The sequence below is a fragment of the Rattus norvegicus genome, chromosome 16, assembly GCF_021556685.1.
Source record: "Rattus norvegicus strain SHRSP/BbbUtx chromosome 16, alternate assembly SHRSP_T2T, whole genome shotgun sequence".
NCBI lineage: Eukaryota > Metazoa > Chordata > Mammalia > Rodentia > Muridae > Rattus > Rattus norvegicus.
In genome coordinates this window covers 7,721,019-7,734,613 of record NC_141549.1, presented here as the reverse complement: position 1 = coordinate 7,734,613, position 13,595 = coordinate 7,721,019, and the positions used below count along the sequence as shown (strand labels likewise).

The window sequence follows — 13,595 nt, the reverse complement described above, 5'->3', positions numbered from 1 at the left end:
AGGGGGGGGGGAGAGAGAGAGAGAGAGAGAGAGAGAGAGATTATTTAAGGTGGCCAAACAAAGGAGGCTTCAACAAAACAAAGACACACGGGGATGTCAGTATGTATGCATAATAAATTAATCAAAAACGGGTCAAAAAGGAGAGAAAACACAGTTTCCCATCCACTCTACTTTTCTGCTTTCCTGCACGGCTTAGCGAGGTTCCTGAACCCCAGCCGAGTTAATACAAAATGCAGGCTGCAACTGGATGGTTAGCGATGAAACTAGGCAACTCTGGAAGCGCAGTCAGACTCATGCTTTCCCTAGCTGGCGGGAGTTAGCCACTGGCGCAGTCACCACTAACACTTACCACAGCAGGTGGAAACTGAGTTAGTTTATGAGGCTGTATACCAGTAACTCTGCTCTAAGCCTAGGGACCTAAAAGCCTCAGCTCCGCCCAGCACGTGGCCACGCCCACCTCCCTGAAAGCTGGAGGGGCGGTTGCCTAGCAGCAGGTGTTAGAGTCCTTGACAACCTCTCTCAACTTGGACATAGCACCATGCCAGAAAACGCAGTAGTGACCTTGCGCTACGGACCCTACAGCGCAGTGGGCCTGTCTGTGGAGCACCACACCTACCGACTGCAGGGTCTGCAAGGTGGGCCGCCCCGCTGAGCCTTAGCCTCTGGGATGCAGCCTTAGTGCCCTACCTAGACCTTCCCTCCTCAGACCCCAGTCAAGTGCCACCTCCCCAAGGAGGCCTTCCCGGGATGACTTAGCACCTCCCTCTGACTCCCCCTATTTAGGTATATAATCTGTGGGTATCCTAAGTGTTACCGGTCAAAGTACACAAATTTTAGGGAAAAGTAAGCTAATCCCACTTAGGATTTGGGAAGTTTAGGGTGAGGAATAATTGACCTCCGTAAGTCAAGTGGCTGCAGTGACAGGGATTGAACTGTTGAACAGGGTGTGTTCAACACAGGGAGTCATACTTAGAGCCTGACAGACTAGGGCCAAATGCCAAGAGGACACAAAAATCAGTTTGGGCCCAACAATCAGGGATGACTTCCTGGAGGAGATGGTATTTGAAGTTCACACCTGAAAGGTGGGGTAAGCTTTTCACTGTTACAAAGTGTCCCTCTCTCTAAGAAAATAGTTGCCGAGAGGTTTCTGTGGCAAATCCAATGGTGTCTCTGCTTGTAATTATGTCAGCCTGGCATAAGCTAGAGTTGTTTGGGAAGAGAGACTGTCGTTTGAGACGCCGCCTCTACAAGACTGGCTTGTAGGCAAGTCTGTAGTGTATTTTATTAACCAGTTATTGATGTGGGGAGGACCCAGCTCATTTTGAGTGATGCCACTCATGGTCCAGTGGTCCTGGGTTCTATAAGATCTCAGGCTGAGCAAGCCAGTAAGCAGCACCCCTCCATAGCCTCTGCTTCAGGTCCTGACTCTGAGTTCCTACCCTGACTTCCCTCAGTGATGGACAGTGAAGTGGACTATAAGCTTAAAAGACCCTTTCCTCCCCAAGATTCTCTTTGGTCATACTGTCTTATCATAGCACTAGAAACCCTAAGACAGCATTTATATTAGTTTGTTTCAGCCGCCAGCACCAGATGCTACAGGCCCTGTGCCTTGAACAATAGAAATCTATTTCCCTCCATGCTGGAGGCCCTGGCTAGGTAGGGTTATTTCTGGTGTAGCTCCCTTCCCAGCTTGCTGATGGCCACTTTCTCTCTTGCCCTCGGGTACTGAGAAGATGGGTACAGTAGCAAGCCAACTGATATCTCAGGGAGACGTGGGTCCTCTTTTTATATTTTATTACTTATCGTTGACACTTTTATACAACATATTTTGGTCAGATTCACCCCCTCCAGCCCCATCCCCAGCTTCCTAGTCACTCGCTCTCATTCCAGCTAGTCAACTCCTTGATGCCCAAATCCTCTGGGCTGTGAGTCTATCTCTCGGGGCGTGGCAAACCTTGGAGACGCGCCCTTAGGGAAAACAGACTCTTCCTGCCCCAGAAGTTATTAATTGCTAATAAAAAACGCCAAGGCTTGGAGTGGGGCTCCGTGTCCGTCCTTCTTGGCAGGCTGGCATTTGTCTGGCATGAGCTTTGGCATGCCATCACAATTGCTCTGAGTTCTTATGTGCTATATCCAAAGCCAGCTTCACTTTGGGCACCAGCTACCTTTGCTTGCAGGCTATCTGCCCCTCTGTTCCATCGCAGTCCCCTGAGACACGGCACTAGAGAGTATGATATTCGTGTCCCATTTAGGTGAGCTCTACTGTCCAGCTTTTACCGTGCTGGGAGCACTCGTTCATTCTACTCAGCTGTAAACTCTGAGTAAACAAAGTGACTGGCCTGGCAGGACACGCCCACTGGTGCAGAAGGGGCACGTATGTTGTGGGAACAACGGAAGACTTTCTGATTGGATTTAAAGGACACACTACAAGTCAAAAGGTGTACCCAGTACCACTATTGGAACCACGGCACTGTTGGGTAGGTTATAAACTCTGAGGACAGACCTACCACTATTTTTCTGTTAGATGGACAGAGTATTAAACCAAGTTCCAAAGGCTTCTCGATATACCCATAGATGAGTAGAATTCTCAGCTCTCATAAGAGAAGCTTCTTCTTGTAACAGATGGCAACTGGCAGAGACCCACAGCTGGAAAAATGTACAAGGAACCTAATCCTTTTGAACCAGGGGCTACCTATGACTTCATTTAGCCTCAGGCCAGAGTTAGGACTTAACACACAAACTGAGAGAAGTATAATTCAGCCCATAGAGGTGTCGTGCTGCACCAGTAACTAACGATCACAGTATCATAGAACCATCACTTGCAGGTTTCCCAGAGTCTTCCGACATCGACATCCACCCCTAGACCTCATGCACTCTAATCAACTTTCCATCCCGGTGCATTTGATATTTAATATGCATGAAATCTGTTACAGGACTGCACTGTGGCCAGGGAAATGGCATTAGCCGAGGCTGTGTACAGAGGCTCTGAAGATGAGGTAACCTAGCTCTGACATGGTCTTTCTGAGCCTCCCTTTCCCTTGGGAGAAGGAAAATGTGAGCCCCTGACTGGTGAGAGTCTAATAAGAAATGCAGACTAGTGAGCCAGGACTTGTTTCAGAGACAGTCGTTAGGAAAGAAGGAGGAGGTGGGTCTTGAACCTTGGAGGAATGGGAAGCAGGCAGGCTGGGCAAGTCGGCACTACAGCCCCGCAAACTCCATCTCTGTCCTGTGGTTCGTGCACAGCCACAGCCCCTACAGCTAGCAGACATCTTCTCCAGACCCCCTGATGCTCTCACGGCCCCGTACATCCTGGAGTTGTGCACCCTTCATCTTTAGCATTCTGCCTGATCGGCCGAGCATCCAGTTAGAAGGAACAAGGCATGAGATGGGGTCATGGTTTTGGGGGCGGTTATTTGTTTTGTTTTGTTTTTTTTGTTTGTTTGTTTTGGTTTAGTTTTTAAAGTCTTAGCATTCCAATCAGCTTTCGGAGGGGAAGAGCAGCCATTTCTGTCAGCTAATTGCATTTAATTACAGAGACGATCGCTGTTTCAGAAAGTTGTTGTGTCCACTCCCTCATCCTTCAATCAGTTCGAGAACATCCGGCCCCAGCTGTGAGCCTTTTAATTGCATAATTTGGATTTCACTTCTGGAAAGAAACTTGAGAAGGACTCGGTGAGGGTCTCCATTAACACAATCACGCTCCCCAGGCGCCTGATGCTGGCCCTAATTGACCTACCTCAGCTAATGCCTCTCTCCAAAGGATGCCCGTGTCTTTCTTTGGCATGTTCGTGCTATTGCATCCTGTTTTGGTGTCTTGATCTTAAACATCTTTGAAGAGGGCACTCAGTGGCTTGTTTAGCTGGAAGTGGTCCAGCTGCTTTGGAAGGGCAGTTCATCAACTAGGGAGGCAAGATGTTAGTCCCTGGGTAAGGATTTCTGGTCTCACCTTCCTCTGCCCATTGCTCCCCCTTCCCCAACGGGAGGTAGCTACTCCTGGGAAGGTGCAACATGGCTTTAAGGACCTAGGCTTTGCATGGTCTGTAGACCCTCCTGGGGAGCTGGCTGGGATCTGAAAGGGACAGGGTGGGAGTCTAGCTGTCACTCTGTTCTGGACTCCTCAGGTTAGCTTTCTAAGGCCTGAGGGGCTCTGAGAGAAGAGGAGTCAAGGACTAGGCAGATGGTCTTGCAAGAGACCTCAGGAGGCAAGCACTTCCCAGCTGCCCCTGACTTGTCCCTGAAAGGCCCCTCTGACTGACACTCAGGTTACACCTGGATTTGGAGTATTTTATAGAGACAGCATTACTCTTCCGGAACAGGGTATAACTGAAAACAGATTTGGTCCACAAAACAAGCCACCCATGGAGTTGAGAGGTGAATGGTAAGGGTTCCCAGGAGCAGACAAGAAGGGATCGTCTCTCCTAGGGGGGTTGCCAGGCACAGGCACCTGACCTCTTTTAGGGCAGCTCTCTTGACCTTCCTGCAGGAACCTGGGGTCAACACAAGCTCCCCGAAACAGCAAAGTCAGAATAATGCACCTTCCCTCGTGGCTATTGGCTACCTGTCTGATTCAAACTCTAGGGACAACTACCTCAGAGTTGGTCACACTAGCAGTCTCAGGACTTCAATGCCTTCCTGTCAGAGAGGAGGTGGCACGGCTGGTATAGAGTGAAGGAAAGAGAGAAGGCAACCCCCTGGAATTCCTGCAGCTCACCCAAATGCCACCACCCGGCACGGAGGGGGACATGGTTTCCTGGGCTGCTACTGGGTTGTCTATTCAAAGAAAGGTCAGATAAATATGTTCCCTGAAACAAAGCCTGTGCACAGGCAGTGGTTAAACTCCAGCATAAATCAGCCAGAAGCCGTGAGCCACCCACAGAACACCCATCTCTTTGAAGTGGCACCTCATTCCTCACGGGGAATCCGGATAAAGTGCAGGGACAGGGGAGAGGCTCTGTCGTCCCTTAGCTGGCAGAGCTGTGCACCATCTGTGGATGACGTCAGTGCTGCTGGTATACTGATGAATCGCTTTCCTTTCTTCATTCAGAGCAGACATAATGCCAGGGACCATTAACGAGCACAGCTAATGCATGGCTGGGGACGGAGGGTGGCACTTGGGTACCTTGCCTAAATAAAGATGGATTCCATTTTTAATGGTCAGTTACAGTGCCTTCTAATTCCTTTGAGGGCATCGTTTGACAGGCTCAAGCACAGTAGATGAGGAGAAACCATGGCCCAATTACTTAGGGCTCTTTTAAGCACCGGTTTAGTGGAGACGTTTTTCTTTTCTGCTGAGCCATTATAATTCGTGAATAATAAAGAAAGAGTGTTCAGATTGCTTAGGGCAGGGCACGTTCAGAAAAGATCAGGCATCCTTCCAAAGACAGCGGGGCTTCGGGAAACGATAAAGAGCTATGATTTTTAAAAGTCATACACAGCATTCAGAAGCCGATCCTACAGAGGAGGGCTTACAAGTAGGTCTGCTCACTCTGATGCTAACACTGGCTTTAAAGTGGGAGAGTTGGGGGTGGAGTGGGGGGGTAAACGTTCCCTGCTTTGTTGCCATTAACACCCTAGCCCTTGTCGCCAGGTCCTCTGTAAATGTTGGCAGCTGTTATTAGATGCGTTATCGAGCAAGGGTGGGCACAGCTTACTTTACAAATCAGCCACCTGCAGATACCTTACAAACCTGGACAGCCATCAAAATGCACCCCAAGGACTTCCTCAAAATACCATTCCCTCGGCAAAAAGGACCAACAGCCTGCAGCTGTGGCCTCAGCTCAGCTCTGGTTCCACTGAAGCCTTCACCCACTTGCCTCTCTGAAGCCAGAGAAGCACTAGTTCAGTAGTTCACCAAGCCTCTCTGTTCCTTTCTGATCCTGCTTTCTTACTTCCCTCTCCTTCCTCTCTCTCCTTCCTCCACCCTTCCTCCCCCCAGCCCCCACCGCTTTCTTATTTTGTACTTGGTAGCAGAATCTTGTTGAGTAGCCTAGGATGGCCTCAAACTCATGATCCTCCTGCCTCAGCCTCTTGAATGCAGAGGCTGATCACAGGTATTGACATGCTGACTGACTGCCAGTCTTCCTTTTCTTTTGTCCTCCCCCCTTCAGAGCCCTATGTAGCCCAAGATGGCTTGAACTGCTAATTTGCCACCCTTGCTCTCTAAGGGCCAGGATTACAGATGTACACCGGTTCCTTGTTCCTCTGTCTTTCTTTAGGACACCTCCCCCCCCCCCGAAACAGCATAATCTAAAAGATTTTCAGATTACAAATGTAAAGCAGACTGGAGATTCTGTAAAAATCTTAGACATTATAGAAAAGGCCAGCATTTTAAAAACCAGCCTCACTCTACCTTATGTCCCTCTTTAGTCATCTGCCCTTTCAAGCGGAGAGAGATCATGGTGTGCAGGGGACACAGGAGAGGCTCTACACCTGCCTAGTGCTGTGCTCACCCACCCAGGCCTCCACCTCCCACGTCAGGTGCCAGATGTGCTACAATGTCTCGAGCCACTGCAGTTTCTGATCGCTTCCTTTTCTTTTTCCCCACCAAGTATGTTGCAGAAAACATTGCTAGTCTGCCACCTGTGTTACCTGCGGGGGTGAGAATGGGGGGTGGGGGGTATTTGCCTTAAAGAAGGCACCTAGAAATGAGACATTTGGTTTCTGTTGTGTGGGTTACATTTTACAGACACTCCCAAGTTGCCCTCCAAGCTCACTGCCCAATTTGTCTTTCAACTAGAATAAGAATGTTCATTATCTAATCCTTTCACAACCCACAACTGTAAACGTATGTCTCTCCGGAGATAGCTGGAACTCAACAGTTGGCGGTCTGTTTCTTCTGAAATCCAGTCCCAGAATTCTGCACTACCATTCCCTCGCCAAAAAGGACCAGCAACCTGCACCTGTGGCCTCAGCTCAGCTCTGGCTCCGCTGAGGCTTTCACCCACTTGCCTTTCTGAAGCCAGAGAAGCACTTCTGAATTCTGGTCCCTAGTACTTGGTCCTCAGGCCACACCTCTGCCCGATGCCTGGCTCTCTCTTCCTCCAGTCTCCTTTCAGCCATGTTTCTGATGAATAGCTACGTCCTCAAATTTGATACATTCTTTCCTGGAATGTGCAGGAAGCAACATTATCAGGAAACCCCACTCTCAGGGTCATCTAAGCAGTGAGCCATGACTAGGGGAGAGGAAAGCCTTCAATAGAGTTACCAGTAAGCTGAGCAGGGAGCTCCAGGGATGCAGCTCTTGTGAGTCATTGCCCACCGAAGACTGGCTTTTCCTGTGATGCAGCCATCTTTAAGTCACTCCCGCTTCTGTAAGTGGGCAATTCCAGTAAGCCCACTGGCTTACCGGGTTAGACATGGGTGGAATTGTTTCTCCAGTCTGCTGTCAGTTAGTGCCCCATCTGGGGTGAATAGAAAGTGATCATATCTTCCCAGAAAAAGTCTTACAACTCTGTGCCAGACACAGTCCTAGGCACTGGGACCCAGTAGGGAACAGGACAGATAGGAATCTCTGAAGAGTTTATCCAAGTGCGAGTGAGGTGAGGAGGTAAGGCCAGTGAGCGGGTAAAGGCGTTTGCTGGCAAGTTTAGCAGCCTTAGTTTGATACCCTCATGGTGGAAGGAGAAAACTGACTCCTGCCATTTATCCCTTGAACTGCACACATAAGTGTCAGCATGCATACACACACACGCACGCACGCACGCACGCACACACACACAGGAATGAACGCACAAATGAACATGTACACAAACGAGACTCCAGAAGGTCTTGTCCATGAGGGTGACTTTTGGGGCTGATTACTTGAAGGCTGAGGGAGGAAAGGGAAGATCATGAGGAAAAAGCATCCCAGGCATAAGCTCCTGGGATGCCCAGAGAGTTTCATGGTCAGTGAGGGTGTGAATGTGGCTGGAGTGGAAGTGTAAGTAGGTCAAGGAGGTCAGGAGGAGCCGGGCGGCCTTGGAAGTTATTTGGTGTCTATCCTGAGTAAGCTGGGAGTCACCAGAGTTATCCAGGAATAAAGCCATATTCTGACCCTGCTCTGGTTCTGAAAACAGACTATAAAGAGACCATGATGGTTACTGGGAGCTCACACGGGAAGCCATGGCAGAACACAGAGGAGGAGGAGAGGGAGGAAGAGGAGGAGGAAAAGGATGATGAGGACGACCAAACAGAAATGGTGGAGGAGGGAGGTTGACAGGGCTCAGAAGGATTGAATTACCAGCATGCACTGAGGACTAAGACTCTGAGATAGACTGACAGGCTGAGTAGTAGGTGTAACGGAAGAGGAGGAGGAGGAAGAAGAGGAGGAAGAGGAATGAAAATGGGTGCAAGGTTCTGGCCAAACCGACAGCAGAAAGGGAGAGGCCAGGATCTGAGACGGGGAGAAGGGAGGCAATGAATGTCATCGGTGTCCAGGTCTTGTTGGACTTGTCCCTGCCTTCATTTCTTCTAAATCCTAGAGCATGGTTTCTACATGCTGGTTTGGTGTCTCTTGATAATTCAACGTCCTCCATTTCTCTTCTTCAATTTCTCCCTTCAGAATTGGACCTTAAGGTACAAATCATCGCATTTATTTATTTATTTATAGTTTTTCAAGACGGGGCTTCTCTGTGTAGCACTGGATGTCCTGGGATTAGTTCTGTAGACCAGGTTGGCCTCAAACTCAGAGATCTGTTGGCCTCTGTCTTCCAAATGGTGGGACTAAGTCTAACTCGTGGTTCCTCACTTAGGCACCTTTGCCGACTTTTTGATGTCAAGGGCAAAATGGACCCAATTCCTTTGTTATCTACCGTCCTCTACCAGACCAAACTGCTTCCCACTCCTCAAATGCCCCAAGGCTACCACCCAGCTAGCTAAGTCCCTATTTTTCCATATGTATTTACGTATTGTGTGTATGTGCATGCGTGTACATTCCCACACCTGTGTACATCATGACTCACAGGTGAACACGAGAGGACAATTGCCAGAGTTGGTTCTCTCCCTCTGCCACGTGGGTTTCTGGGATTGAATTCAGGCTGTAAGTCCCGGGCACAAGCACCCTTACCCAGTGAGGCATCTCAGCAGCCTATAGCTTTGAATTTCCAAGTTAAACTCTCACTATATACACATGGCTCTGTCATCCTTTTGTCATCAGACTTGTAAACTGTTTACAGAATTTTGGTATTATAGAAAGAACGTCATGTTGCAAAAATCTGCCTGTATTTCTGATTTTTTTTTTCTTATGGGATTTCTTAAGTGGAATGTTCTTAAAACATGTTTTTTGAAGGTTTTTGCTTCCACTATAAATTGCCCTCTGGAAAGGCAACCAAACTATATTTCCATCCGTGGGAAAAGAAGTTGCTGGATGCTGGGTCACCTCAATACTCTCTCCATGGTGCTGAGCTGTGGGACGCTTGGTGGCCACCTCCAAGAGAGACTAATTCCTAACAGTTCCTCCAGGTCGGAGGAAATTCATAAGCAAGATCCATGTCACTTGGGTGTCTGTCTTTGCTTTCCCGAGACTTTAGGGACAGAAGGAGGCCTGGGACCAGCTAAGTGCCCAACAGGTGGTTAGCTTATGACCAAGAACAACCAGGGAGGAGACAAGCTTCTGACATCTGTGAGGACACGGACATAGGCTAACGTGGACTCTATCCACTTGTCACCCATGCCCCTTGTTACTTTTCAGCCGTGTTGGCCAAAGACGGCCATGAGATCATCCTGCAGGAGATAGAAGACTGGAATCTGGTGGAGCTCGTGGTGAACGAGGAGACAGTCTTTCAATGTGACATCCAAGACCTGGAGTTTGGTAAGGCTGTGGGAGGCCTCTGCCCAGCCCTCAGCATTTCCCGAGCAGTCCCTCCCTTTCCAGTGGAAATATATATACACACCCACACATACCAAACACACTACACACACCATGTACATGAACAACACACACACACACACATAAGCAACATATTGACACACACAGAAAAACACACAAATACACATGCACAACAAACACATCACAAACACATACCAGATACACACATACACCACACACACACATACACACCCTGACACATACACACCACACATAAACACTACATCGCGCACACACACACACACACACACACACACACACACACACACACATGAGTGCAGCGTTGTGCTGCCCAGTTTCTTCCCCAAACATTGCAGACAGAAGAGGAAAGAAAGCAGAGCCGAGCCCAGCCTTTAAATGCAACCGGAAGAAAATAGGCTTTGTGTTTGGTTTCCTTTTTTCCACCTTAATAATGTATGTCTTATTATTTTCTTTCAACATGCTTTTTGTTCTATCTGTTACTTTATCTAGATTTCAGAGACAATTAGAGTCAGTAAACCCACAGGATGTGGCACGATCGGATATATTCTGCACATCTCTTTGGCCTGGGGAATTTCTGGCCCCATAGACTGGCACCATATCTGCCTCCCCGTGCCTCAGAGCAAGGGCTTCCACACTCCCCACACTGCTAGAGGCTACTCGACGGTTTGCACGCCTGTAGCCTTCAAATACACTCCCGGTGAAAGCTCAAGGCATATTTAATATTGCATCAGTCTGTACATAAAGCTGGCCAAAAGGTGTTACCGATTTTTCTAGGGGGTGATGGCCAACTAGACCCGCTGTGTGAAGAGGCCAGGATCGCCGTGCTAGACGCCTTCTGATCCGGGGGAGCGGACGGAACGCCAGCGATGTCCTCCAGTCTACAGCACCAGCAAAAGATGCTCAGTGGGCACGTAGACGCTGGGCTCTACCAGTTAGAACAAGGCAAGGCCACCTGTCCAGTAGCCTGTCGCGTTTGTGTTTCTTATCTGGCTACATAGGCACCCACAAAAACAATAAAAACTCCTCCCTGGCAGCGTCTCTCAGTCTCCTCCCATAGGGAGAGCCCTCCAATATCAGGTGCACTGGATCTGAAGGAAATAAGAAAATGCAATCTAATAACAGAGCGCCATCCCCTAATAAAGCACCATCGCCAGAAGCATTAGACATTCTATTCTGAATCCGCCATGAACCAGGAACAGGTGAAATTAAAGAGTTTCCGAGTAGGGGCGGAATGAGGGCTCTGGACCAAACCAGTGTAAATGTAGAATTCAGAAACCTGACCGCCTGTATGGGTTTATTTCTTGCTCTTGCTGGAATACATTTTTAACTGCTAGAATAAAATTATGTGAAGTCAAATCTTCACTTGTCCCTGTTGCAAACAAGGAAAGCGTCTGCTTTCTTTTGTGTTAGCCAGTACAGCAGGGTGCTCCAAAGGAGGCAGGAGACAATCTGGGGCAGACGGGAGGGGCTCTCGGGCTCTCGGGTGGAGAACACAACCTCATAGAAAGGAGTTTTAGTGACAGGCAAGGTTAAAAAAAAGAATCAGTTGTGTGGAAATGATGTGTGTTTGCTTTCTAAGTCCTATGCTCTCTCTGTACACATAAGAATATATATTTATGTATGTATATATCTTATATAGACTATTTAATATCTGATGTTAATATGTAATATCTAATATGTAATAATATAGAGTATATATACACACACACACATACATACATATATATTCTTCATGATAAAAGCAAGGAGAGGAACAGACACCACTGTATGATGTTACACATGAGGCTATTTGAAGACCACTCACCTTTTAGAAGTTCCCAGCGGAAGTCAGGAGACTATGCAGGAAAAAGGCACTTTCGTGACCTGCAGAGAATTTATACCACCTGGGAATCTGTCTTTCCCTCCATCCCAGGGAGCCTCAGCTCCCCCCTTGCCCCTAAATTACAAAGCCCAACAGAGATTCCATGTGCTAAAAACTTGGAGCCTTGGCCCACGATTCACTTGTCTGAGTCGATCCAGATTACAAAGCACTCAGAGAAATATTTAATCCTCCCCTTACTAAGAAGCCCAGTCTTCCTGTGCAGAACAGTTCCCTACCCATGTCTGGCACTGGTTTCCACGGTTCCTTCGTCCTTAGTGAGAGGCCAACTTCAGTACAAATTATGTAGCATCTTTCCTTGTTTCAGTATAGAATTTTAGAGGAATATATTTTCACTGAAAACCCATGGATAAAAACTCCATAATGGTAGAGTGAAATTCAGCATTGTTTTGGTGTTTCTCGCGTTGGAATTTCTTTTATTTAGCTCTATACAGACACAGAACAGAATGTAGACAGAACTTGGCTTTGCCTGGTGAGGATCACACTGTATTTTCTCCCTTTACCTTCGTGTCTTATATTGAGCTTGTCCCCGTGTGGCTGAGCGTTTACTGTCTGAGCACTGTGTCTAAATCAGAGGAGTGTTTCCTCCTTGCACGTGTGTAAGAAGTTGTCTTGTGGTCCGTTTTGTGTTTCTCTAACTCAGCATCTGGCCCTAGATAGTGCATGAAGAGAAGGGCTTTGCTTGGCTCCTAATTCTTGTGTCTAGAAAGTCTGAAGAGCGTGATACTGGTGTCTGGTGATGTGTCATTACGTGGCAGGTGACGTGCATTGTGAAAGGGACCAAGAGGCAAGGCCTAAGCTTGCTCTTATAATAACTCTCGAGACCCGTGAGACCAGATTCAGTCCTGGTACCAGCATTCATCTCATCTACAATGATCACAATTCAGCTGCCTCCCATAAGGTCCCGCCTCTCAGAGAGTCCACCTTTTCCCTGCAGACTAAACGTCCAGCACACAGAACTGACAGGAAAACCTATTCTAAATCATGGGAAAAAGTACTTTCACATAAACATCTGTAATAAACTTATGGGTCAGCAAGATGACTCCATGGATAAAGGAGCTTGCCAACAAGTCTAGAGTTCTGAGTTTGATCCCCAGAACTCAAAGCTCACATGGTGTAAGGACAGAACCAATTCCTACAATTGTCCTTTTACACACACACACACACACACACACACACACACACACACACGGGAGTGGGAGGGAGAAAGAGAGAGAGAGACTAAATAAGTATATTTAGGGCTTTGGCACGGCAGCCCTCTGTTTACATGGACTTTGGAGATGACTGGGAATGTCTTCCTTCTGCCTTCCCTCTCCTTGAAGACACTTCCCTGTGGGGAACCAGGAAGCTGGTCGCTCCCTGTAGAGGCAAACATGCTCTGTGCCTCTCAGCAAGTCAGACATCCAGGTGCCTTTTGAGGCTTTTAAAACACCACTTAATTAATCACGTCCCAAGCTTTTTAAGATGACAAATCAATGCCCTGTTAGTGGCCCATATAAAGAAGGTGAGCGTCCTTTTTAGAGTAAAATCAAAGGCATGGTTCTGTCTCAGCAGTTTTAAAATGAAATTTAGAGTTTCTAAGCTTTTTCATCATTTAAAAAAAATGTAATAAATAGAATTGAAGGGGTGGGGTGAGGGACTTCCAGGACTGCTCCCGGAAGCCCTGCTAACCACATCTACTTCCCCTTGTTAGTTTTATCCTTGAAACCTTTGACAAACAACTCTGGGACCTCGCCATATATGAGAGACCATCGGCTTCCAAGTCAGTGACAGGAACATTTCAGTAGTGTGACAGACAGAAGAAGAGACCCTCGTACTCTCTGGGGCTTGACACTTCCTTGGACACATCTCCCAAAGTAATCCTGGGAAGTGATACCCATCCGTCTCCTT

General features: G+C 47.8%; 1 protein-coding gene across 1 annotated transcript; it reads left to right on the top strand.

Moving 5' to 3' along the window:
- The first annotated feature begins 499 nt into the window (after window positions 1-499).
- C16h10orf53 (similar to human chromosome 10 open reading frame 53) lies at window positions 500-11,162 on the top strand. Its single transcript, NM_001109431.1, is given in 3 exon segments — window positions 500-635; window positions 9,668-9,787; window positions 10,601-11,162. Coding segments are annotated over 3 exon segments (282 nt in total). The 5' UTR covers window positions 500-538; the 3' UTR covers window positions 10,666-11,162.
- Window positions 11,163-13,595: the final 2,433 nt, after the last annotated feature.